This window comes from Desmodus rotundus, chromosome 10 (genome assembly GCF_022682495.2).
Source record: "Desmodus rotundus isolate HL8 chromosome 10, HLdesRot8A.1, whole genome shotgun sequence".
Lineage (NCBI taxonomy): Eukaryota > Metazoa > Chordata > Mammalia > Chiroptera > Phyllostomidae > Desmodus > Desmodus rotundus.
The window spans coordinates 36,531,922-36,556,827 of NC_071396.1; the positions used below are offsets into that span (position 1 = coordinate 36,531,922).

At 47.9% G+C, this 24,906-nt stretch overlaps 2 protein-coding genes across 4 annotated transcripts in view; both read left to right on the top strand.

The window, feature by feature from the left end:
* The window catches only part of EFL1 (elongation factor like GTPase 1), a 339,962-nt gene that overhangs the window by 143,726 nt on the left and 171,330 nt on the right, over positions 1 to 24,906 (top strand). The gene's annotated exons all lie outside the window — the stretch shown is intronic.
* Positions 1 to 24,906, top strand: part of ADAMTSL3 (ADAMTS like 3) — a 143,647-nt gene that overhangs the window by 28,950 nt on the left and 89,791 nt on the right. For all 3 annotated transcript variants that reach the window (XR_006655667.2, XM_045196616.2, XM_024561776.3), the window contains exon 4: positions 19,261 to 19,388. Coding sequence is in view for 2 of the 3 variants with exons in the window: in XM_045196616.2 (XP_045052551.2) it covers positions 19,261 to 19,388 (128 nt within the window). In the remaining variant the exon portion in view is untranslated. The remainder of the gene's footprint in view (positions 1 to 19,260; positions 19,389 to 24,906) is intronic.

Consider the following 24,906-nt stretch of genomic DNA (forward strand, 5'->3'; position numbering starts at 1 on the left):
TATGCAATAGTTTTGAACGTGGGAAGTATATACAACTTCGGAGACTTCTAGACTAGAAGTGTGGACACAGATCTTGGATCTGTAGGGCCCTGTGCTCTTCTTCACGGACCCCAGCGAGCTGCTCCTGTGGCCTCCGCCCAGGAGCCTTTCCTGTTGTTTCTGGCCACGCGGAGGATGTTTTCCAGCAGCAGGCCATTTGGATTTGAATCGTTCATTCCTTTGTTAGTGACTCATCTTGGTCAAATGGAGGGATGTTCCTTACATATTCCAAAGATTTCATGATCGAATGAGCAAGCGGGCTGATGGTCAGTTAGGAGACAAGACCACATTCATTGGAATACCTTCTCACCCAGCCCTCCTCCAGGCACACAGACGTCGCTCGAGGGACAGTTGGCAAATGTCGTGATCAGTGAGCCGTGTGCAAAGTCAGTGACTTCCCGAGTGCGGGGGAGTTAGGTGGCTACGTGGAGAGGCAGGGTCCAGCTCTTGCACTCTGCACATCTTCTTGCTCTGAGGCGTCTTCCCAGACGCATCGTTCGGGCGCTATGTGATTAAAAAAAAATTTTTTTTTTGAAAAATCACTTTCACCAGATAGGTTGAAAGGTGGATGCAGGGTGGGAAAGTTCAAGGCACTCGCTCAGTGTGGTCAGGGATGCGGAGCGACAGGCCCCTGGATGCCTGTGCCCAGACCTCTCTTCTCTCTGGCACTGGCCAGCTCTTGCTTGAAGACTTTGAGACTCGAGGACCTGTGAGCAACAGGACCGTCATCCTCCCTCCTTGGAAGACAGGAAGCAAGTGGGCTCCCCTGTCTTCCATGCCCCTGGGTGTTTCTCTTTGATTAATGCTGGGCTCAAATTCTCCCCTCTCCGGGCAGAGCACAGGGCACGCACGGCATCTGGGACAGAGGAGTCCGTGGGCTCTCCAGGAGGGTTGGGAGTAGTACCAGGTGTGCCCTGGGTGGGAGCGTCTTATTTCTCTCTGCCAAGGGGGCAAAAAACAGAGACCAAGAGAGCGACAAGAAACGAAAGTGAGTTGGCTTGCTGGCCAGGCATGCGAGAGGGAGCCGGGTCAGACAGGAAAAGACTTGGCTGGTTCTCTCCGAGCTGAAATTGGAAGGACTTGATGGAGAGGCCATGGTGGAATTTATTCTCTAGCCCGAGGGATTTCAAGCACTCTGTTTTGATTGGCTCACTTGGCGTTGGGAAGTGTTTTCTCCTGTTGGGCCTGTTCTGGTCTGCATCACAGAGGAGTAGGCTTGGTTTGCAAAGAGGTTTCCTGACGGGCTAAGGCTCTGTGAGGCCCTGGCTCTTCTGTGGACATGTTTGTCTGCTTGTGCTCGGGGCTTAGTCACTCTGGACCGAGTTTTCTTGGGTCTGGACTTTGGGAGCTGAGGCATTTGTGAAGGTTCTTCCAGACGGGGGGCAGACGGCTCTACCACTGGGAGGCATGCATGGGGCCCACTGGAGAAGGACATCGCAAATGCCTATTGTGTTACTCTCTACATTTACTTACTGTTTATGATGCTCTTTTTTTTAAAGTCCTCACCTGAGGATATGTTTTACTGATTTTAGAGAGAGAGGAAGAAACATCAACCCGACCAGGGATTGAACCTGCAACCTTTTGCTGTGCGGGATGATGCTCCAACCAACTGAGCCACCTGGCCAGGGCCCTTTGATAACACCCTTAGTAAGAGTCTTACGTGAATGGTTGTAGGGTGGCTAACTGCCCCTGTTTCCGTGGGACTGAGACAGCCCAGGCAAACTGGGACGCTTGGTCACCCGACCTTCCAGCCTGAACCCAACAGTCCACTCATGGGCTGCGGTTACCACACCAGATCTGTAGCCCTGTGGTTGGGGTGCTGTGGCTACTGTGCTGGACAGGATGTCCCAAGATCAAGTCAGGGACGAGTGTGTGGCTGTCAGGGGTGACCAACTTGGACTCTGTGTCAGTGTTGCTGTCCAGTGAATTTCCAGGCCTGGTTCGATGACCAGACTTTTCACGTGTCCTTCCACAAGGCTGTTTCTGGAACGTTCCCCTTTCCTGCCTTTCCCCTCAGCCCATCCCCTGCCGTCTCTGATACTTTGATCATTAAAACATGATACATATTCTTCCTAAATAATTATGAAGGAGGACCCCGGGAGAGTGACTAATAATATTGGGATACTTTGACAGTTTGGGGTTAATTTTAATGAAAGAAAGAATTGGGGAACAGATAAGAAAGACTCCACGCTTACATAACAGTGCCGACATTTTTCTTTGTCTGCCTGTGATTTCCACTCTTGTTTTTTTTTTTTTTTTTTTTTTTTAAGAACTTCACTAAGAGATGGAAGACGTTACCTTTCCATTTGTCTTCTATAGGGAAATTCTGTTTTCTTGGTGAAAGGTTTTCTTTCTTTCGTTTTTCAGATCAAACAAGTCTACAGGCCTCTGCCTTGGGAGATGCGCGTGTTCACCGCACAAACCCTCTCACACACCCCGTCCCCCATCCTACATCTGGGCAAAAGCGTACTGTTAGGTGACTATGAATAAATATCCATCTATCAATACAAACACTAATCAATAAAGAGTTGGCTTGAAACCGTAATTGGCTTAACTTGTTAAAATGCCTCATGCCAAGTCATTTAATAGAATATTTTTTTGTGATGAAAAAGGTACTAAAAAATCAAGGTTTGATTTGGGCAGAGAACGCTCTAGAAATGTTCCTTGCCGTCACTCTCAAATCTGAGAACTTGAACCCTAGTTTGCAAAAGATTGCCTTGAATGTGAGACCCAAGCACTTGGGTGATCGACCAACCTGAAGACACTCATCAGCGCCAACACAAAAGGGAACGGGACTTCACTTGGGTATAAGGTGTCCCCACCCTCAGATACGCCACAGTATGCTTAGATGAACTTCTCGGGCTATTTCTGGGATGGAAAGTCCACATTAAATATTTCTCTGGGAGTCAATTCTGTACATCTCAATTTGATCAAAGATCACCTGGGACCGTCGTTTTTGTTTTATCTTCTCAGGAACAGAACTGTCCGCAGGTAACCGAGTGCAGTGGTTTCTGACTGGCAGGTCCTTTTTTTTTTTTTCTTTAAGAGATGGATAACATCTGAAACCAAATTAAACATGTTGTGTTTAAAAAGACATGGAACATAGTGGAAGATGCCGAGTTGCCGACGAGGACTGACTGCCTAGAGAAGATGCCAGTTGCTAAGACCAAGAGCGCTGGTCACCTAGGATGCGTCCAGCCCGTGGATTTGACGGGAGAAACTCCAGGAATAAAGCCAGCAGGGTTGAGTCTGACCTGCCCTCCAACACCTGGGCTGGGGAAAGAAGGGAGAATAGGGGGGCAGAACCTGGGTGGAGATGCGGGGAAGAGAAACCACAGCACAGCTGCACAGCAGAGCAGAAAGTGGCCAATGCGCCCCAACGCCCAGTGGTGGCAGCACCTAGGGTCTCGGCGACCTGACTCGTGGCCTCTACGGTGCTGGGAGTTTCCAGAAATGGAGCTGAGCGTGAAGAAGGTGCTAAGTTGTTTTCCAGGCCCCTTCTTTTAAAGGCTGCCATGGAGTCTTTCCATTTAAAAAGAATTAAACTAAAAATGACATTCCAAAGGGGCACCCCTTCATTTCCTGGAAAATAACTCATTTTCCTTCTGGTGTCGGATAAATGGGCCATCGCTGTATATTTTATCCACCCACTGGATGCTTCCTTGGTCAGATCGAAACATACATGGGATTTGAAGGAACAGCTTGGGATTGGTGTTATTTCTTAAACATGGATTTTCCTAGAAAGTTCTGTTTGAATCATGGACAATAATGTATACTAGGGCTATTGCTTTTACATTTATTGATGAGTCTGGATCAGAACCATATTAGAATCTGTAAAAACAATATTCAGCTCTGTTTTAACCAGTTGATTGTATTCCACAAAACCATTATTTTTATTCCATTGACATTGCATGGCATGGATTGAATTTTCCTTATTTGCGCTAGATTATTTTTCTACTCCTTAGGTGGAGTTGGATTTTCAACAGCACCTCACACATGCCTGTTTGTCTTGGTTTGTGTGAAAGGGAATTGTTTCTCTAGAAACCGCCAGCTAGGGATACGGTCTCTCTCTGAATATGAGCCCGGTCAGACTGCGGTGAGCGCAGGTCATGCAAATGGTCCTAAGTGACATTTGGTTCATTAGAAGCTGTCACAACGGGCCGATGATGGGGGCAGAGGCCCTTGGAAAGAGCACAATGCGGCATTGTATCAGGGACACACACTGTGAAGGGATTCCTGAGTGGGCTGGCATTCATTCCAGCCCACCACATCCTTGCTGTTTTCTGCGTTTCATTAAATGTACCATCACGGTGGAATCGCAGGCGTGAAGTGAGAAGTGTGATGTCAAATGCCTCGTTAACCTCTCCTGAGCAAAAATGAGCCCAATCTTTCCTTCCCTCGAGCTACGCTCAAGGATACAGGGCGTAACAAGGACAGCTTTTGTTTTCAGTGAGCTGGTGGCCCAGCAGGGGAGACAAAGGGACCAAAGTGATCACAGGGGACGCTGGGGCAGAGGTGTTGAAAGAGAGGATGGCTTTCTCCGTGGGGTGGGGGAGGCCGGCAGGCGTCTTTAACTTAGGAGAGACTGAGTCACAGCTTCTAGGTGTGAAGTTCAGCCCTCTGATGTTTTGGGGGGCTGCACGCATTATGTGGGTGGAGTACAATGGCAGCTTGACTCACTGGAGACAGTTTGTGGGTCTAGAGATTCGGAGAACAGCTCACTGGGCTGAGCACTCCATCTGAGTTAGCACGCAGCAGCCTGATGCTTGTCGGCTTTGCCTGGTGGACGAAGCTCTCTCACCGTGTGGACAAAAGGGAGCTCCTTAAATTTACAGGGGGTGGCTTCCCGGAAAGTGACTCGAACAACCACAGAATGGTCCAGGGACCCCTTTGTGAGGGGAGAGACCTGGAATGAGGCACGAGGAGCAGACACTTAATGAAGGGCTGGTCTTCAGACTGGATGTCGAGCTTCTCGGTATAAAGGGAATAGTCTCTGAAACATGAATTTTTTTATAATGATTTTTTTTTACAGTGTGAAACACTTTATAAAATAGAGGCTGTGAATGCATAATGACATTAAGTCCAGATAGTAATTTTTATGGTGACAATTTATGACGCATCTGTGTGGGTTTGTTAAAGGTGAAAAAGTCTTGGCATGTATTTTGCAGTTTTCAAAAAAATATTTAATAATAAACTGTCTAGAGTGTGGAAAGAGACAGCCTTCTAAAAGGCTGGTGTAATGTGGATACCAGAACATCAAAGTAACAGAGTAGAGGAAAACATAGCAGCATGGACCAAATGCTGAAATTCTAAATAAAATATTAATACATGAAACTCAGCAGATGCTTTTCTTTGTAGGTGACCAACGGTGGCTTTCCCTAGGGATGAAGAAACAGTTTAAACTTCGGTCATGATTAGGTTCACATCCGATCTTTAACAGTTTGTAGAATTGTCTCAATAGTTGTCAGGAGGGCGTGTGATAAAATTAACAGAAAATAGTCATAAATAACTTTTTTAGCATACCAGGACTATCAGGAAAAAAATGTCCTAATGAATATTATCAACCAGCATCATACTTCTTATTAAAACATCCTATTGAAATGAGGAAGGGAAAAGAGAATCGTACAATAAATTTAAGTTTTAAACTGGAATACCTAGCCAATGCAATAGGAAAAGATAAAGCAATAGGTTGTGTAAAGGGTATAAAGGAAGAGACAAAACTATAATTATTTGAAGAAACTCCGACGAATCTAAAAACTTTAAAAAATGAAAATGATATGTAATAATAATTGTCTTCTATACTGTAATCTTTCTAATATATGCTGTAATGTTATATATAATAATAAAATAATGAAAAAATGAAATAATTAAAACAGTATGTAGTAATAGTTAAGTTTTTATATATTATCATGTTATATGTAATATTACTATTACATATAATAATAATAATAATAATAATACTAATAACCTAGAGGGGCCCACTTTCTTTATGCGTTCAGTTCATTTGTGAAGCACAGTGCACTCTGACCCCTAGGAAAGCAGAACATCCCTGCATAGCGAGAGAGAGGAAACCACCCCTGCCGAGGACATGCAGCGGTCGTTTTGTTCCCGCTCACATGCTTCCAGTTTCCAGGCTTTGTTTACGCTGATTCATGTCTTCTTATGCGCCATTGGCCAGACCTGGGTCCCATGGCCGCCCAAGAATGCAAGGGAGGCTGGGAAAGTGGCAGCAAGATTGTCACGTTGAGTTATAAGTCACTGCCTGGCATTCTGTTGGCAAAAGAGAGACAGGGCGGGGGTATTGGGGTCAGCTGTTTGTGTCTGGCCCACATCCTGTACTTTTTTATGCCCACGGGAAGGTGCACGTCGAGACAGGCCAAGCGATCAGACCAGACCACCAGCTCTGGGGCGACAGCCTTTCAGTGGCGTCCACTTCATGTCTAAGCCCATGCTCCTGACTGTTACGCAGGGCTTTTGAGGAAGGACATTTGGACCCTGAATGCTGTGTACAGTGATAATTACGTGATGAAGCTACTAGCCTCAGGGGCAGACAGGACACTTCGGGTACTTCCTCATTTTTGACCAAGTGAAGTAAAATAGGAAGTTTCCTCACTTACCATGCCTGATGGAAGAAATCGTTTCCTTTAGTGGAAGGCAGAGCTTTGTCCTAGGCGTTTGGGGGTGGGTGCGGAAATAAAAGGGCTGGAGCTTTCTCAGAATTTACCTCTGTTTGCACACCAAGCCCAAGGCTAACAGAGGTGACAGCCTGGACTGGGTGTCAGAGGACACTGCCCGGATGTGTGGTTGAGGTGTCACTCGGAAATTATCGAAGGAAATGTCGGGCGGCCCTCCTGCCGCAGGGCCCCCGAAACCCCGGCCGTGGAGAGCCAGCGGTTGCGAACATTCCTGAGGTTTCCTGCCTCCCCATCCTCCCCTTCCACTGGGTTCCTGTTTTGCTTTTCTCTCCTGTTCATCTTTCACTTGCTCTCTCCTCACTTGGAACACTTGGGTGTTGAAACACGTCTCATTATCTGGCACCTGCAAGGCCGCAGCGGTGTGCGGACGTTCTGCCCTGGCAGGAGAGTCCGCTTCCTGCTCCTTGGATTTCCTGCCAGGTCCGCAGCCAGATCTGTCCACACGAGTCAGAGTAGTGCCGTGCGGTGCCTGTCACCATTCGGAGCAGGGCTAGGACCCTTGCTGGAGGATGCACGGTGCAAGGTCAGCGTTTATGTTTCCCTGGGGTGGGCACAGGGGGTGGTGAGGAGATTCCTCATTGCTTCTCAGAACATGGTCTCATGTCACAAAATTCAGACCTTGGCTGGAACTTATCCTAGTGGATTTTTGTTTATTTTTTGTCTACTATTCTGATCCAATTCGTTTTAGTTAAGGCAAACCCACGTCTCCCAAACATCCATTGATCTCCGTGAGTAGGAGACCAAAAGAATAGTTTTGTTGGGCCGTGTAAAGATGGAGAAGCGGCTCCCACTCTGGGGCCAGCCTGTGGGGGCAGCTTCGCATCTGGCAGGCCCAGACTCCCTGGCACCGGCGTGGCAACCCGCCACAAGTGTCTGCTCAGTGTCTTCGGGTGTCCTCAGGCATGGGAGACAGGCCCTGTGCAGCATTCCCATCTGTCATTCCCCTGAAACAAAGCTTTTCTTCTATTCACCTTCCCTGACCCGCCTCTGCACCCAGGAGACTACAAGAGTGATCTTGCTTGCCTTCATCTGAAGGGAGCCGCGCCTGGGGGAGCGCTGGCCCTCCCTTCACTGCCCAGCACGGGCTGGCTCTGCTCTCAGGGAGCTGCGGTCTCCATGGGTGGAAATGGCTTGTTGGCTCGTTGTCAACATTGTTGCCCTCAATGGGTCACTCACTGGGCTCCTTGTTGGGGATACGGATGGGTATAAACCCCAACGGGCTGCACTTGACTTTGTGCGACTGGGAAATGATTGATGGGCTGGGGTGGTTCACAGGAAGGAAAAGGTGAGAAACGGTCTGTGTGTCCTGCAGAACTTCCGGAAGGGAGGAGCCTGGGGGTTGGGGAGTGTCGTGTGTTGGGTTTTCTGGGAGGCAGAGGCAGGGAGGAGGTTAGCGTACAGCATGTTTATTTGGGAGCTCCTTTGGGACGATGCCCCCAGGAAGGAGGGACAAATGTAGGATGGGCAGAGGGCGAGCACGAGCTGTAAATGCAAACCCGAACACAGCCCGCACCCACAGCACCAAGACCTTGGGAGCATGTGGCTGGGGTTGGACTGAGATGGCCATGTCCTGGGCTGGGGGCTGCCTTGGGCATGGCCCAGGGCCGGGGGGCCGGGTGAGAACACTCCCACAGTGGGGGTCTCCGAGCTTCATTGACAGGGATTCTTGGCAGTCACCTATCACCACAGGGAGGCTGGCATAAGCCAGCGTGTGCACAGCCAGCACTGTGACCCATGGGGACACATTAGAGGCTTTGGCAAGAGGCAAAAGGTAGAAGGTCTTGCCTGCCAAGCTAAAGACATGGGACTTTGTGGGTATTAAGTATACACAAACTCTTTTGGGCAGTGAGTGGGTGAGACAGATGTGAAATGATGTTTTACGGGGACGTGTCTGACTTGGACACCTCGGATGAGCTGCAGCCAAAGGGGAAAGGCAGGAAGGTGGCTGTGGGCACGTCATTCGTGAAAGTGAATCCTGTGGGTAGTGGCAAGAATGAGCTCGCATTCAAGCCTTCTGTCTCCAGATTGACTGTGTAGCTTTTCCTCCTGGTCCTTTTTTTTTTCCCCCTAACCATCTGCAAAAATGATAAACCTGAAATTCCTTTCCCATCTCTGACAACGTGTGTGTCTATGTTAAAGTTCTCTTAAGTGTATCCTTGGGAAAGATGGTAAAGGCCAGTTTAGTGTAAAAGCAGACTTGTGGATGCTGGGCTTTGGATATTTGTGTGATGATTATTTCCGCCACTCTCAAGGTTTTCCAAATCCCCCTATTTCCACACAGATTTTGAAGCCAATGGATTATGGATTCAAGCTGAACCAGAGTCATGTATCAGCTAGTACGAGCCGGAGGGTTTTGTGTTTTAATCAATTACAACATATCCAGTAACTCAACCCAGCCCCACTCGAGGCAGAATTAGCTTTCCTTACAGCACGGATGGAGTGCACGCCTTTACCTAAGCTTCTGCTGGAATCCCGGTGAAGACAGGGTTGACGCCGGCCGCGAGGAAGGCGGCCAGTGCGTGACCAGACTCATCGAGGACTCGGTGTTGCCACCAGAATCTGACAGCTCACTTACGGAAATAAGGCAGGAAACGGGGGGAAGAAAGCTCACTCCTCAGGGGGAAATTTACCCCTTCTTTCAAACTCGTTCACAGAGAAATTTTCCCATACTGGAGAAATTCTAATTCCTTGCTTCATGGGCTGAGGATACGACTTCTTCTCTAGAGCCACTTCTTGTTGAAAGTCTGAGCTCTACGTTGTGTTTATTAACTGAATTATTAATTCACGCATTTATTTAATAACTGTTTTTGTGAGGTGCCCGTGTCAGTCAGGCACCATGCTAAGTGCTGGAGATCCACGGGCAGGTAAACCCACGCAGATCCCAGAGTTTGCAGAGCTCGCGGTCTAGGCGAAGACACAGCCCTGAGTCTAATGGTCGCGTGGTTTGCTCTCCAGTCACAAAGTCCGGTTGGGTTCCTCTGAGGAAGTGACAAGCACAAGACGAAAACTCGGTGGACTAAGTGAACTAGGGGAGGTTGGTGTGCAGCCCTGAGTCACTGATGAATGCAGCTTCCAGGTCATTATAATTTTGGCATTTTATATTCTTACGGGCAAAGGAAAAAAGCTAATCGACTGACTTAACCCAGCGTTGGAGGTCATCCAGTGAGTTGGACGCAGAGCCAGGTTTCTACTGGCTTTGAAGCTGCGTCTCAGATGACAGGGAGAGGGACGGGGTTGGGCTCGGAGCCTGGCTGGCTGCCGAGGGTCAGCAGTCCCGGGAGCTCCTGGTGCAGATAAATCAAGCACAGGAGGGACCACACCAAACAGAAACCCAAAGGTGTCCCTGATGTTCTTGGATGGAGGCTTCTTTCCCGATGTGTTCAGGTCCTTTCCAAAAAGGTGAGCAGCTGCCCCAGGGAATTTGCTGGGCATGGTGTGGAGACAGTCAGCGGCAGGGGAGCGCATATGGAAACCTTGCGCTTCGGTGCAGCATCTAGAGATGCCAGGCTGTCGCTGGGATTGTCTTCCGTCTTGACTCCTTACCTCCTCCGCCTCCCTCACCGAGCCCCGGGGGTGAGGCATGCCCCTGTGGGGTCCAGTTGAGGAGGGAGCATCGACCCACTTCCGCCCACAGCATTTGGGTCAAGCACCAGCCTTGAATGGATCACTCCTTCTATAAGGAGTGAAGATCCACAATAATCACACAACAAATGTGAAAAGATTCCACGTCATAACACCAGAGTTTACCCTAAAGTGGTCAAGAAGGACTATTTAGAAGGAAATTTATTGCAGGAAACACATACATATTAAATAACTTATGCTTTGGCTCTGGATGAAATTAAAGAAGATGAACATGTGAACAAAAAAACGAGATGAACGGAGGGCTTAAAAGTTCATTAAATGCATGATTAAATTAAAGTATTGATTAACACGAGGTTATATTCTACATCTTTATGCATGTTTGTGCACACGCACGCACACACTTACTTTTCCAAGAAAACATTGGGTTTGACTTTCAGCTTTGTGACCATATTTCCAGCAGTTACTCACACCGTCACTGTCTAACAGAACTTCTGCGATTGGGGACATTTTCTGCATTTGCACTAACACCGTGGCCACTGCCACCTGGGTGCGTAGCAAGCGCTTCAATGTTGTCAGTGTGCACTGAAGGTCACCTTATGGTGACAGATAAAAATCTGACTTCGATGACACGCTCTTCAGAAGGTGCCATAGTCCTCTGGTAACTCGTACAACCCACTTGAGTTTATACGAGTATTTCGCCTCCATCCCTGTAATTACAGAGACTTTCTGCTCACATGCTCATCCAACAGGACGCAGCTCCAGGGACACGTTCCCAGCACACAGGGTGACCGCTGAGGCTCCTTGTGCCCTGAGTGCTTCGGGCCTGCTTGCCAGCCTGTGGTTTTCCTTATCTCCCAAATAGATTAACCTTCTGCAGGGCTGAGTGCGTGGGGCTCAGTGAATGTTGCTGAAGGAGGAAGCGAACTGTAGCTCTGCTAAACCCTGACGGACTCTGGAGAACTTCACAGACCCACACAAGGCCATTGCTTTCCCACCCAGGAGGCCATCCGACCGTGTTTGGGTCAAGACGTGGAGATTTTGTTGTCAGCTCTTCCAGACTTAGTGCCATCGGGCTCAGATGGGCAGGATGTCCCCGCGTTTTCTCTTCACCTGGGGTGACATGCCACCCCTGGGTGGGCGGCCCAGAGCATGCCGACCACCAGTCAGTCTCAGAGGGGCAGGCGCGAGGGAGAAACAGCATGCTAGCTTTGCCCACTACATACTGTCATGGCTGTCAGATAATATTTCTCATGGGAGTTTGTTTCAAGGCTCTGCCCCTAAAGTGTGGGCTGGGTAATATTCTTGATGAGTTGTTGGCACAAAACCCATGTTTTTCTGTGTGAAATGGCTAACCATGGGTGGAAGCAAATCACTAAGAAAAGTCAAAGAAGGATTAAAAAAAAAAACTTGATATGGTTCGACTTGAAAATCCGTGCTTCTTATTTTCTTGGAGAGTCCACTGTGGATTGTTAGCTACAAATGCTTTGAACATGGTCTGAGGTACATGGAAGGTAAGAGCTTCTTAAGGCTGTTTTGTGGTTCTTGATGTTGGGCAAGGAAGGATATAAAGTAGGATTTTGTAGGAATTGCCTGTCTGTGACTGTCATTGAATGTGGCTGTGGAGAAGGCAGACTCTGTCCCTTGCAGGTGACTGCCTGTCCACAGAAATTCTCCCTATCTGCCTCCTCCAAGGAGTCCTTACTTTTTTCACTTTAATTAGAAAAATCTAAAGAAAAAGAAATATGGAGGCTGGGGTAACAGCTTCACGTGGTCATGTTGGGGTCACCATATTTATCACTGTTTTTCACGTCTGTAGTTTAAGACGTGTCTTGGGTTGGGGTCTGAGCAGCAGAGCTGAGGTGAGGATTTGTGGTCAGGTGATTTACTCGGAAAGTATTTCCAGGGGAACCTGATCAGGGCGTGGGAGAAGCGGGGTGGGGGAGGGGCGGGGGAGGGGCGCAGCTCAGGTGGGATTTTGGGGGAGTCCCAGCCTTGGCCTCACTCCTCAGAAGCTCTGGAGGGCCAATTACTCTGCAGTTTGACTTGGCTCAATTTTGAAATATATGAGCATAAAGGTATCTTCCATCCTCTCTCCGTGGTGCCTGCAGAATCCAAAGTACTGTCCCACATTTCATTCCTGGGATTGATTCACAGTGACTTGTCATCTCTCTGCTCTTTTCAATAACCTTGCCAAAGAATTTATCAACTTCGTTATTCCTCATAACGGACTCAGTTTTAGATTTGCTCATGCCCTTTCTCTTACGTTTGTTTTGTGTTTTGTAATTGTTGTTGCTTATTTGGTGTTCATTCCTCTTGACTTGGAGAAGCCTTGGCTGCCATCATTTGAAAACTCTTCATAGCATTTGTGGGAGATTAAAAAAAAAAAGAACAAGAGGTCCAACCAACTTCCGATCTAGGAGTTTGCAAGTGAGGGTGACTGGTGGGTGTGGATGAGGGGGCCCCAAATGGGCTCAGCACCCAGGTAGGGGGATGGGCAAGACAAACCCCAGGGGAAGGTGCTTTCTCAGAAGACCTCCTGGACCCTCCTGACCTCAGGCTCGGGGCAGCCAGCTGGCTTCCGGTCTCCGCACTCCCCTCCCCTCCGCACAGGGCTGTCAGACCCTGAGGGTTCTGAGCGCTGCTTTGGCGGTTGCCGTGGGGAGTGGCACTTGGCAGACGCGTTTGCATCCGGAAATAGTGAGAAGGAAGGTGTGCTTGGATGAGATGGATGGGGTGTGGTGTGAGCCCTCGGAAAATGGGGCCAGAGATTGAGGCAGACCAGGTCCTGGGCTAGCCTGGAGGTGTCCAGGGAATCAGCAAAGGGCTTTAGGACGGTGGCAAAATAACCAGGACCCCGTTGGCCAGGAAGGGTAGATGGAACCCGAGAGGTCTCTGACCCTCGGGGTAATAATGGCTGGGACGGTCGCACTTTTCTGGAGAGGAGAGAAGGGACTGAAGAAGGGGAGGTGGGGATAGGACGCGTTTGTCCAAGTGCCTGGCCCACAGCTTCAGAAATGTCGATGTTTGATAGACCTGGTTGACCCGAATTCGTGAACCCATGTGATAGCTTGAGTGACATTGTTACATCATTTACCCAGTTCATTAAAAATTTTTTGTGTGTTGTGAAAGGTAGTATTAACCTGAAAGAAAGTATTTACTGTTAGCGAAATCTGGGGCATTGTGATCTCCGTAGGTAGCCTTTGTGAACGTTTGTTTGACATCTGGGAAGTAAGATCCCAGAAGAACTTATTTTCTTTTGGGTGGTTTTTAACATGGAGCGGTTAACAACAGCGTTTCCAACAAGTGACCTCCTACGTGAAGTCTGGGTTTAATTACTGATGTTTCTGCAAGGCTGGTAGAACTGTACAGCTTGTTATAAGTCATGGATTTAGGAACTTGTCAGGAAAATATTTTATGATTTGATTTATGCGCAGGGATCGAAGAAAGACAAGAAGTCCTCGAGTCTGTATGGGCAGGTGTACACACTTATTCCAATGGTAGTCCTAGTGTTTACCAGCCCTATGGTATAATGAGTAAACAATATCTTTTTTTGCATTTTTTTCATCCAAAACATTCTGTCGCTAGAACTTTACTTAGGAAAACAAGGTTTCCTAAGAGATTGTTAAGGCTGACAATTTTAACCAAACACTAGAGAAACATGGTGCTTCTCTGGATGTGTTTTTATAGGTTTCCCTTTAGTGTTTTTATTTTTTTTCTGCTTTAAAAACAAAAAAACCACCAGAACTTTAATGGGGCATTTTATTGCATGAAGAATGCATGTTTGTTGTATAAAATTGGGAAATGTCATTGAGCAAAACAAAGGTAATTGAAAAATATTGCAATTCTGTCCCAGTTAGGAAACGGAGAGGAGCCCGGCATCAGAGCTCATCACGGGCTGTGATACGGGAGACGTTGGCAGGGATGTGGGAGGCGCTGCCCGAGCTTCCAGCCGAATCCCTGCGTTTCCGGCACAGTCACGGTCTCCTAAGCGATGTGCCTCCTTCCCTTGGGTCCCTCGTATCTGCTCCTCTCACTGACTGAGGGCTGACTCAGCCTCACCTCTGTCACCTGCTGCTCATCACCTCCAGGGCCCATGCTCCACCTCCCAGGGCACCAGGCCTTGACCCTCACCAGCCCTTGGTATAATTTTGGGTGAGAAAACCAACAAATGCACCCGGGGCTGGGAATGTTGGTCAAGAATGCCAATTCTTCATGAAATAATCTCTATAAAATGAAATCCTTTTGAAAAACAGACGTGTAGCTCTGCGTGCAATATGGTCAGAAAATAAAAAGTGAAAGAGTTTGTCGGTGTACCAAAGGAATGCTGTGGTCACCTGTCACAGCAGGGGGGCTGTTCGAGCCATGGGCTGACGCCACGGGGGAGCCGAGGGGACTCATTCGGTGACTGCCTGTGGCTGGGGGGCGTGTCCCTGAGGCGCATCGGGAGGAGATGCAGGCTTTGCCTGGGATTTGGCAGAAAGGGGTTCTGCCCAGACCCCCTCCCCCACACCTTGGACAGGATTTTGGTTGACTTAGCCTGGGGGGAATAGGTATACGTAGGCTTCTGATAACCTCTTACCGTATCCAGTTGTGATAACATGGAATTTAAATAATGACTTAGGACAGCTTATGGAGATGTTGGCCAGGGGACAGTTGGGGACAGTGAACTGACAGATGTACATGTTGCCCCCTCAGGGTTATCATCAGGCTGCACAGGGAGCTGATACTTGTCATCCTATCTTACTGTCGCTAGATTTCAGAGCTGGAGCTGGCTAAAGTGGGGGGGCTTCCCATAGGACATTCACCACTGGAGAGCATAGTCCCTGCACCCTCCCCACAGCCCCTTCTCCCTCCTGACATTGGGTGACAGGGATTGGCATTATTTCATATTTTTATTGTAAAATTAAACTATGTTCCCCGATTCCAAGTCTGAGGAGTCGGCTGCTTCCTTGACTGAGGGTCTGCTTCCAAGTTTGAAAGAGCAGAAACGCGCATTCATGGGACTCTGTCAGATTAGGGAGGTCTGTCTGGCCCATTTATCAGGGGTCTGGGCGGAGCATAGAAGCTGCAGGGCTCAGCAGAGCCACTCACAGACAGGGTGACGGGAGCTGGGTGCACACCGCGCTCAGCAGGCTGCTGGTCTGGGCCAAAACCAACAAGAGGAGATTCAGTGGCAATGCATGTTGATCTCACATAAGTGGGAGGGAGCTGACTCCACTGTCTTTTTGGAAAAGGCATTTATTGTGAAGAGCAATAATAATAGCTTCCACTTATTAAAACACTCACTCATTCCATTGATTGAGATGCTGTGTGAGTTGATCTAGGCTTATGTGCTGTTTTACTTTGGGGTAAAGGCTGCCAGTTCCATTTTATCGTGGAGTGTCAGAAAGTTTAAGAAACCTACCTGGAGTCCCACAGCCTTTGAGTGCTATGTGACGTGGCTTCCATAGTGAGGTACAGTACAGGGCGCAACTGCGGGAGGGAGGAGGAAGGAGACAAGGAAGGAAAGAAAGAAAGTGTAAGGACAGAAGGAAAGGGCAGAGATTTCATGAAAAGAAACTTGGACCCTAGGGGCAATGTATGGTCTGTTATTCTCAGACACAGAACTGTGTTCTTGCCGCTACATTTTAAGATGAAAAATGCAAACTCATGTGTGTGCAGAGAGGGAAAATATTCATGAAATATCTGGGCAGTTGAAGGCAGCAGATGGTCTGAGGAAGCCTGAGAAGGTTCTTCTGCCGAAGAGGACAGAGTCTCGCTGTCCCCTGCTCTAGAAGATGTAACTTGGGGAGCAGGCTGTGTGTGCTGCTGGGAAGAACCCACAAGCGTGACTGCTCAGAAACGACTCGGTGACACATTATTCTGCTCCCAGGGAGTCTTTTTTTCCTTATTGTTTGTGTTACTATGAAGCGGTTGCAAAAAGGGAAGGGAGGAGAACCGGGTAGGAGTCCAGCATGTTATTTGCCAGTCACTGGAGAGAGAAGAAGGTGTGAGAGTGGCAGGCGGGAGGACGGGGCTGGGGAGGTTCCCAAGCGAAGTGCACCATCTTCAAGGCCAAGGACAGGAGGGAAACAGGAGGCCTCCTCTGAGATGTCATTTCCTCTCGGATTTTTAGGGGGGAAAATATCTCACCGATCCAACCAGAAATACCAAACATCTGCATTTACAACATGCCTATTTTAGTTATTTAGAATAAAGATCTTTTTTTCTTTTTTTGTAAGTAAAGGTGGAGAAGTTATGGAAAGAAACCTGACTCGCACCATAAACTGAACAGATGGGAGAGTAAAAATAAATTAAAACAACATTGCAAAGGACTCTCCACTTTCACTTTAAAATATATATGATGATGTTTTTCAACTTTTCACATTCAACCTATCAGCGTATCGAGTGACAAAATGAAAAATCAATTGCAGCTGTGTGTATTTTAAACGTTTACCTCCATGATTTGGACTTGCCCACCTAAAAAGTCCAGATGAATGTATTGAACTGCTTATTGTGTTCGTTATGAATTCAAACTTTATGTCACATTACAGGCAGGACGTGGGTGTATCTGGAGACGTTCGCTGCAGAAAAATCGAACTGAATGGTGGTCTAATTGGAAGAGCAAATAGTATGGGTTTAATTAGCCCTTACTCCCAATGACAGATTTGATAAGTTGCCAGGTCCTCATCCTCGTCTTTTGCTCGACTGTTCCCGAAATATTGCCTCTCCCCGGGGCTGCTCACGGGGCTATAAATAGGGAGCTTGGCAAGAACCCACAAGACCCACTGTCTGCTGTGACTGGGGTGAAAATTATTGGAAAGGCCCCTCCTTGCCTCTCGTCATTATTCCATCTCACATTTGAAGGTCCTTTTTTACAGAGCCGTCTCTTAATTTAATTTTTTTTTTTTTTTTTTGGTTGGATGAGGTAAGTTGGCCTAAGGAAGCCCGTGCAGTATGGAGTTCAATCACGGGCTGTGTGCTGGAGTTTCCTTCTGAAACGGTCCAGTTCCCCAGCGTGGAACTTACCTACTAACTTCGGCCTGACCTGGGCTTTGCTGTCCTTCCCCATAGAGGCTACCCCTGCTAACAATTTAATCCACCATTCACCGCTCGCTTCTTTCTCTATGCACGTACCTGTATTAGAAACAACACAGGCCCTGGCCGGGTGGTTAGAATGTCCTCCCGATACACCAAGGTTGCAGGTTCAATCCCTGGTCAGGACACACATGAGAATCAGCCAATGAAGGCATCAGTAAATGGAACAGCAAATCAATGTTTCTCTCTGTCAAATCAATAAATTAAAAAAAATTTAATCAGCAACCTAGGCTTCTGTGGTTCTCCAATGATTGCCTTTACCCACACCCCCCCCCCCCACAAAGAAATCTCAAAACCCATAAAAGTTCAGATTCAACGAACATCCATTGTAGTATCACCTGCCTTCATCGATTTAACAATTTTGTCCTAATTGCTTCAGATGTTTTAAGGGGATGAAGGAAGGAAAACATTCCGTCGGCATCCCTTTGTGTCTTTCCTAACAACTTCCACTGCTAGTCCCGCATCCTCCCTCCTCAGAGGCAGTTTGGTGTGATTCCTTCCAGCCGGTGGGCTTGCGTTTTTGCTCTGCGTTTCTGACTGTCTGGTCCCCTGCCGACACCCTCTCGGCAGGCGAAGACACGGAAAACACCCGGCGTGTTTTTACATGACCGTGACTCACTGCATCAGTCTCTTCCTTCATAGTTTCTGGGTCTGTTGACCTATGTCGGACAGCCTTTCCTGTGTCTAATCTATCATTCTTCTAGTGTTTTATGGTTTTGGCATTTTAATATCAAATACCTGATATATCTGGAATTCATTTTAATGCATTTTGTGAAGATGTTATCTGTTACTTAAAAAAAAATCATCCATCACCCTGAGTGAGGCCCCACACTGCATCCTGACACTTGGGTCTGCGCTTTTAAACTCAGTACCTCGGGACACCGTCACTGTGCCAACCCCAGACTCATTTAATTGAGGCAATTTCCCTCTCATTTCCGTTTTCTGCAGTTTTTCTTCTTGGCTCTTGGAGGCATTTACTCCACCAGATGAACTTTACAATTGCACTGTTAGGTTCCAGAAAAATTCCCTTTGGGGTTTTGATTGGAGCTGCTATAAATCTACAGATTAATTTGGAGGGAATTAACATTTTACGGGATCGGTCTACCCTCTTAGGACAAAAGCACCTTGCCGCCTACTTCCCCCGGTTACCGACGCCTTTGTGACTTTGAGTAATAAACATCACTTTGTGATGTGTATGTATATCTATATCTGCATCTGCCTACGCATATTTTTACCTTGGAACTCCCCTGCCGTCCTTCTCCCTGGAGCATGCTGCTGGGCATCAGTGCCGGCAAGTCCAGGAAGCACGTTAAATCAGACCCCGCTCGCAAACGGCCCTTCCCTGTTTCCTTGGACCCCTGGTGTTTTATTGACTTTGCATCCTTGGAAGGGAGGCTCTTGAGAGGTCCCACAGACCCTTGTGCAAAAGGGTTTGCTTGGAGCTGGACCCCCACTTGGCGGCTGGCACAACAGAATTTCAGGGCTGAGAACTTGCAAGGTACAAGCTGGGACCTCACTGTGTACGTTATAAATTAATAATAATAATAATAATAGATATTGCTGATATGTAGCCAGTGTATTTAACTTTCGGGATGCTGAAATTTCAGATTTAAAATTGCACTTAGAAGCTATCTGGACAAAACCTTTGTAAGGTGGGAAGGCCTTATACACCCCAGTTTTCCCTGTAAACTGACCTTGGACCATCTTCATGAATGTAGTCAGTTCCCAAAAGCAAAGTGTTTTGTAGGCAACTTTGGTCTCTGTGAACAGCTTCGCGTAAGACTCTGGAAAAGCCAGGGGAGGTCTGGGGTATTTCCACACCAGTTGTACTCTGTCTGTACTCTGTCGTGGGTTTTCTGTGTCCTAGACTTCCAGAAACACCCGTGCGGATGAAGAGAAAGACGGCAACTGGGACGCCTGGGGTGACTGGAGCGACTGCTCTCGGACCTGCGGCGGGGGCGCCTCCTACTCCCTGCGGAGATGCCTGACTGGGCGGTAAGCTGCGGATTCGCCTGCTCCTCTGGTGGGATGGCAGCACCTCGGGGTGGGCTGGGACGAGGGGAGACAACCGGCTGGCAAGAACCCACGATGCGTGTGCCATCTGCTGCCTGAATATTAGCCAAATAGCAGTGACCCCTTTGCACAGGTGTGGCTGTACTGGTCACCAGCAGCTCCCCGCCCACGGGAGCCAGGGGCCTGAAGGGAGGGAAGGCCTGGCATGTTCGGTCACTGGTCCAAAGTCGTCCCGACTTGGGTCACTCGAAGGAGAGGTTTCCGGTGTGGAGACTGGAGTGGGGGAGGCCACACTTGGGCATCTCTCCTTGGCCTCCAAAGCTGGGGCATCTGAATAACTTGCCATTAATGGTAAGACTCAGGTGGGGGAGGTGTGTCATTTATTTATTGGTTGTTTAAAAAATAGTATGCCCTTGTTTTTGTTTGAAGGAGTTAGAGGAATAGATTAATAATTAAGAAATATATGAATGACCGCGTTTATCCTATGGTCCTACAACCAAAATGCTTACCCATCCATCGATTCTTTTATTAACTTTTATAATCACTTGACTTTTGCCCGGTGATCTTTCTCACTTGAGTGAGATTGCTGTCATTTTGCTGAGTGATGGGCCTCAGCGTGTGTGTGAACTTACGCCTTCTCTTCCTGGCAGGGACCGGCTGCTCCGCTGGTCCCACCTTCTCTACACAAGTGCGCTTGGGGCATCGGGCAAACGGTGAGGAAAAGCGGGAGGAGAGTGAGTTCTGACTTGGCTGCCCTGAGCAGGATCCGCTGCTCTCTGGTGTGGCAAGCGTTTACAGCTGGCTCCTTCCAGTGTGACCACTTCGAGAGACTTTTCTGAGACACCACCTCCCCTCCCCTGCACAATCGCAGCCCCCTCCCTGGGGGATATGTCTCTTTGCTCAGTTCTCGGACAGCTAGGCAGACTCCCAGCTTCTCCCTTCTTGCGTCTGCTCACCCCTGGAAGCCATCTTGCTGTGTTCCCCAGACAAGCCCCTGTGGCTCTCTTGCATGTGGCCCGTGTCCGTCAGGTTCTCCTGGCTTGTGAAACAATCTCTGAGTCCTGGGACCCACAGCGCCTCCTCGTCCATGGCCCCTGTGGCTCATGGGTCAGCTCTCCCCTTCCTCTGGGGTGAGCTAGATACCAGCCTCTGCAGGAGACACACCCTCATCTTCCTCTTGGTGTGGGGTTAGTAGATGGAGGTCCCCCTCCCTTCCCTTTCTTGTGGGGTGGAGTCAGAGGTGGGATCCCAGCATCACTGTCTCAAAGGAGTCTTCCGAAGTCCTTCTGCTGTCCGAGACTCCAGTTCCAGACTCTCTTTACACCCGAATGTGAGGAAGGAGTCTGATGGCCGGGAATTAAACTAACAGGGAGCTGGTCCTGCTGATTCGTCTAGTCCAGGGGACAAACTATAAACAAGTGTGTAACCAGATTAAGTCATTAAAAATGGTGTCCAGGACTCGGCAGCCCTGACCCAGAAGTCTTCTGGGCGGCGGGCCTGAGTGTGGGTTGGAGCCGGTTGTGAAGGGAGTGGTAGCAGGACGGGCGCTGAAAGGAAGTTTTCATGCTGGAGGAGGAGATGGGGGAGAAAGCGGAGCTGCCGGAGCTGGTGGAGAAGGCAGGGCCCAGAGTCTCATTCTCAGACTTCGGCACTTCAGATACAGGAGAAATATCCAGAAAGCATGTTCGGAAATGACAAAATGTTGTCCAATTTTTATCCAGGTAAGAAAGGACAAAAAGAAAAACACAAACAAAACCCAACTGTGTTTTGAGTCTGCATTCCTGAAGTAGCACTCACTGAACTTTGTCATTTTTTTTAGGACTTACGTACTATTCTTTAGTCTCTTTATATACAAATCTTAACCTATATTCTGAAACTGGCTTTGAGGTCCTAGAATCCCCCAATTTGCCCGTTCCCACATGTCATTTAATTTGGACAATATCCGAGACTAGAAAACATCCTAAACCAAATGTTTGTTTTTTTTTTAATATTGAGAGTGTAAATAGTATGTTCTGTGGTAATATTTACAGTAAGAAAAGTGTGGGATGATCACAGACCTGCAGACACTCCCTCCTTCTCTGTCTCCGGGGAGAAACGGGGACAGTCCCATTATTTTTCTGCATTAAACGTTAAATTAGATGGTTTCAAAATAAGGGCAGCAGGTGTGTTCATAATTCACTCATTCCTGCCTCCCACCTTCGAGGCAACCCCCGACCTTGGACACCCAGTCTCCTGCTAAGAACTTTCCACATCATTTAGGATGTACTTCGAGGTAACTAGGAAAGAAACCCACTTTCCTTCGAAAGCTTATCGGGTCTTTAATCCTCGAACAGCCTAGAGACGTATTAAATCTTCGTAAATATTGAGTCCTTGTGGTTGATTTCTCTTGGCAGAGGAACACGGAGGTGTGTCCATGTAAAGCCAAGAGAAAGCCGTCCCAGAGCTTTCAGAAGCACTTCGCTGCCTTGCGGGGCTTTCTCTTTCTACCAGTGTGCTCCTTGGCCTTTGCGGTTCAGGGAGGCGGATGAATGCAGCTATTTTGCTCACTTATTGCTCTGTGGACAATGTTATTTCAGAGTCTGATCACGTTTAAATGCAGTCAGTTCTTTTGCGTGGCAGGTTGTATGCCTGCCAACCTGTCTCTTTCTCTTGCAGAAACTTTGTAAGTTGATAGAGCCTCGCCAGGCGCCAACCATGGGAAACACAGGTTTAAGTTAACTACTATTTTTTAAAAATTAATACATTTTTATTCTTCAACAGACATGCTTCTAAGTTTTTAAGACACTAGTTTTTGAGTCAGCATATTGTTGGATGCATGTAATAAATTATAGTGCTATATAAACTCCAGGGGAATTTTATTCATGTTTTTAATGTACCTTCATGTGGTATCAACATGTGTTTTTTATACAGCCTTAAATTTACAGCTCCAAAAATCTTCAGTTCCAGGGTGTGATGAGTATTGTACTGCACAGAGAATACATAATTGCGATGCGATGTTCTTGTGTTTTCATATGCTCTTGATGACCATTAGCTCTTGCGGGTCATTATTAGAGTGAAATTAAAAACTTGGAAATAATATTTCTGCAGCTCCGTTGCTGGGAGACAAAGGAATTACTTCCAGAATAAGCTGGCAGGGTCCTGCTCAGGGAATTAGGACTCTAGTGTCCTTACCTTTCAAATAGCCTGCGTTTCATTTTGTGCCAGTTTCAAAAAGGGGCCATTTGTTTTCACACAAAGCTGGAACCCGGGCGTGGAGCCATTCGGTGGGCTCTGTGTGTGCTGGCGTGGACGAGGCAAGGTGGAGCGCTTGGAGCGCCAGCCAGGTCATTGGGTTAAAAAACTGTACCACTTAAGGGAATCAAGGGAGAGTGCACCTTTCTTTTTTTAAATCCATATCCGAGCATGTGTTCACTGATTTCAGAGAGAGAGAGAGAGAGAGAGAGAGAGAGAGACACATCGATGCACCCTGACTAGGGATTGAACCCACAGCACCCTGACTGGGAATCAAATTCACAACCTTCTGGCGTGCAGGACAATGCTCCAAGCACCTGAGCCCCCTGGCCAGGGCTCCGTGAATCTTCACGTCCATGCCCTGGTCCGTAGTAGGTTCACCATGAGAAGCAGTTGTAGAAGGAGTGCCTCTAAATCGGTGCTTTGTATTTGGAGGATTCAGCAAATAAAAGGATCTCTTTCAGTATCACCCTGCCGCAGCTGCAGTGACGTTTATGCTGGAGATACACATACGTGTTAGGGTTAGACTTTCAGGCTCCCCCCTCAAGAGGCAAGTCACCACCACACAATTCGGACACAGTGGACGGTGGTGGGTACAGCCCACGGCCCCGTGGCCCACACGGCAGGGCGGAAATGCACCCGCAAGATGGCTTTGGTGGATGTGTTCTTTTCTTTTGAGTTTCAAATTTCTTTTTACAAAAGCAGTTTTGTTTTTCACGTAAATAGCTCAGATGAAGCAATTACTAAAAGTGCATCTGAAAAAAATCATTTCTGAAGTTCTCCGACACTGTTGAAGAAAAGGCCACTCTTTGTAAGGTCCAACAGCGTCCCCTTGCACGGTGCCTCTGTAATGGGCCTGCCCCCTTGAAATTAGAATCAAAAGTTTTTTCGGGTTATAAGTCATCATGATACAAAAAGCTTTTGGCTATCACTTCCTGAATCTATTAGCTGCTTTCCCTGGTTGGGGCTTGTCCAGCGTGAGCAGAGCACTTAAAATTGCCCTTTCACTGTTCCTGTCATTTATTTTCTGCTTTTGTCCACACAGAAAAAGCACAGTGAAGTAAGTCATGTAAGTAAAGGACCTCGTGTTGTTTCCCAGGGCAGGGCAGCTGCTTGCCTTTGACCCAGAGAAAGGCTTCTCTGCCCTCACACAGTTGTCCCGCTGGCCTCCCCATGTGGTGCTTTTTGAATGTTTAAAATTGGACGTAGCCTCATAGAGAGTTTAATACGTTTCAAAATTGTGTACCTGTGACAAGTCACAGAGACGGGAATACACACCACTGGAGAATGCTAACACTGGGCCAGGTGATTGCGATCATCTAGGAAACTGTTCTTTTTTTCTTTTAAAGATTTAATTTATTCATTTTTAGAGAGGGGGAAGGGAGGCAGAGAGAGAGGGAGAGAAACATCAAGGTTTGGTTGCCTCTTATATGCCCCCAACTGGGGACCTGGCCCACAACCCAGGCATGTGCCCTGACTGGGAATCGAACCAGCAACTTTTTGGTTCACAGGCTGGCGCTCAATCCACTGAGCCATACCAGCCAGGGCTAGGAAGATGTTCTGAATGGTGAGTGAGGAGAATGCGCTGAGAGGGAGCACATGATTGGGCACTTTGTCTGTGTCCCAGTTCAGAACTGGCCCTGTCATTGGGGTCACACTTTTGGAGGGAGCTGTCATGTGATTGTTCCCACTCTGAAACGTCTTTCTCCCGTGTGTCTTCTAAACAGAAGATGGGAGGAGGCTGTGGACATGCTGCGACAGGGACAGAAAGTAAGATGGGGACGGCATGAGACGTAAAGGGAGAAGGGTGAGGTTGAGGAAGGCGAAATGTGTCCCAGACAGTAGAACACAAGACAACCCCTATGGGAGAGGAACATCGGTCACGGGGAGGGTTCTGTGGGTAGGAGGTTTCCTGGGAGCACAAGAGAAGGTCCGGACAACGAGACGTATGTAGGGGAAGAGCAGAGATCCAGGGGCCGAGGGAGGGAACTCTCACTCAGACACCACGGGCGTTTATAGAACAAGAGCTGTCGTCAGAATCATCCATGGCACCGCAAGTGAAAACCCTGAGTATCGCAGTCAAAAGGGCTCACCATTTTCAGTCAAAACTGATGGAAAGAAACACAACTGGATACACCACACTTTTTACTTCAAATGCTAAAGCATGTATACAACAACAACGACAACAACAACAGAAACCCCCCATAAGCACTCAAACATAAAAAGGAAACACATGTACAAAACAATGAAAATCAGATGCCCTCGTCGG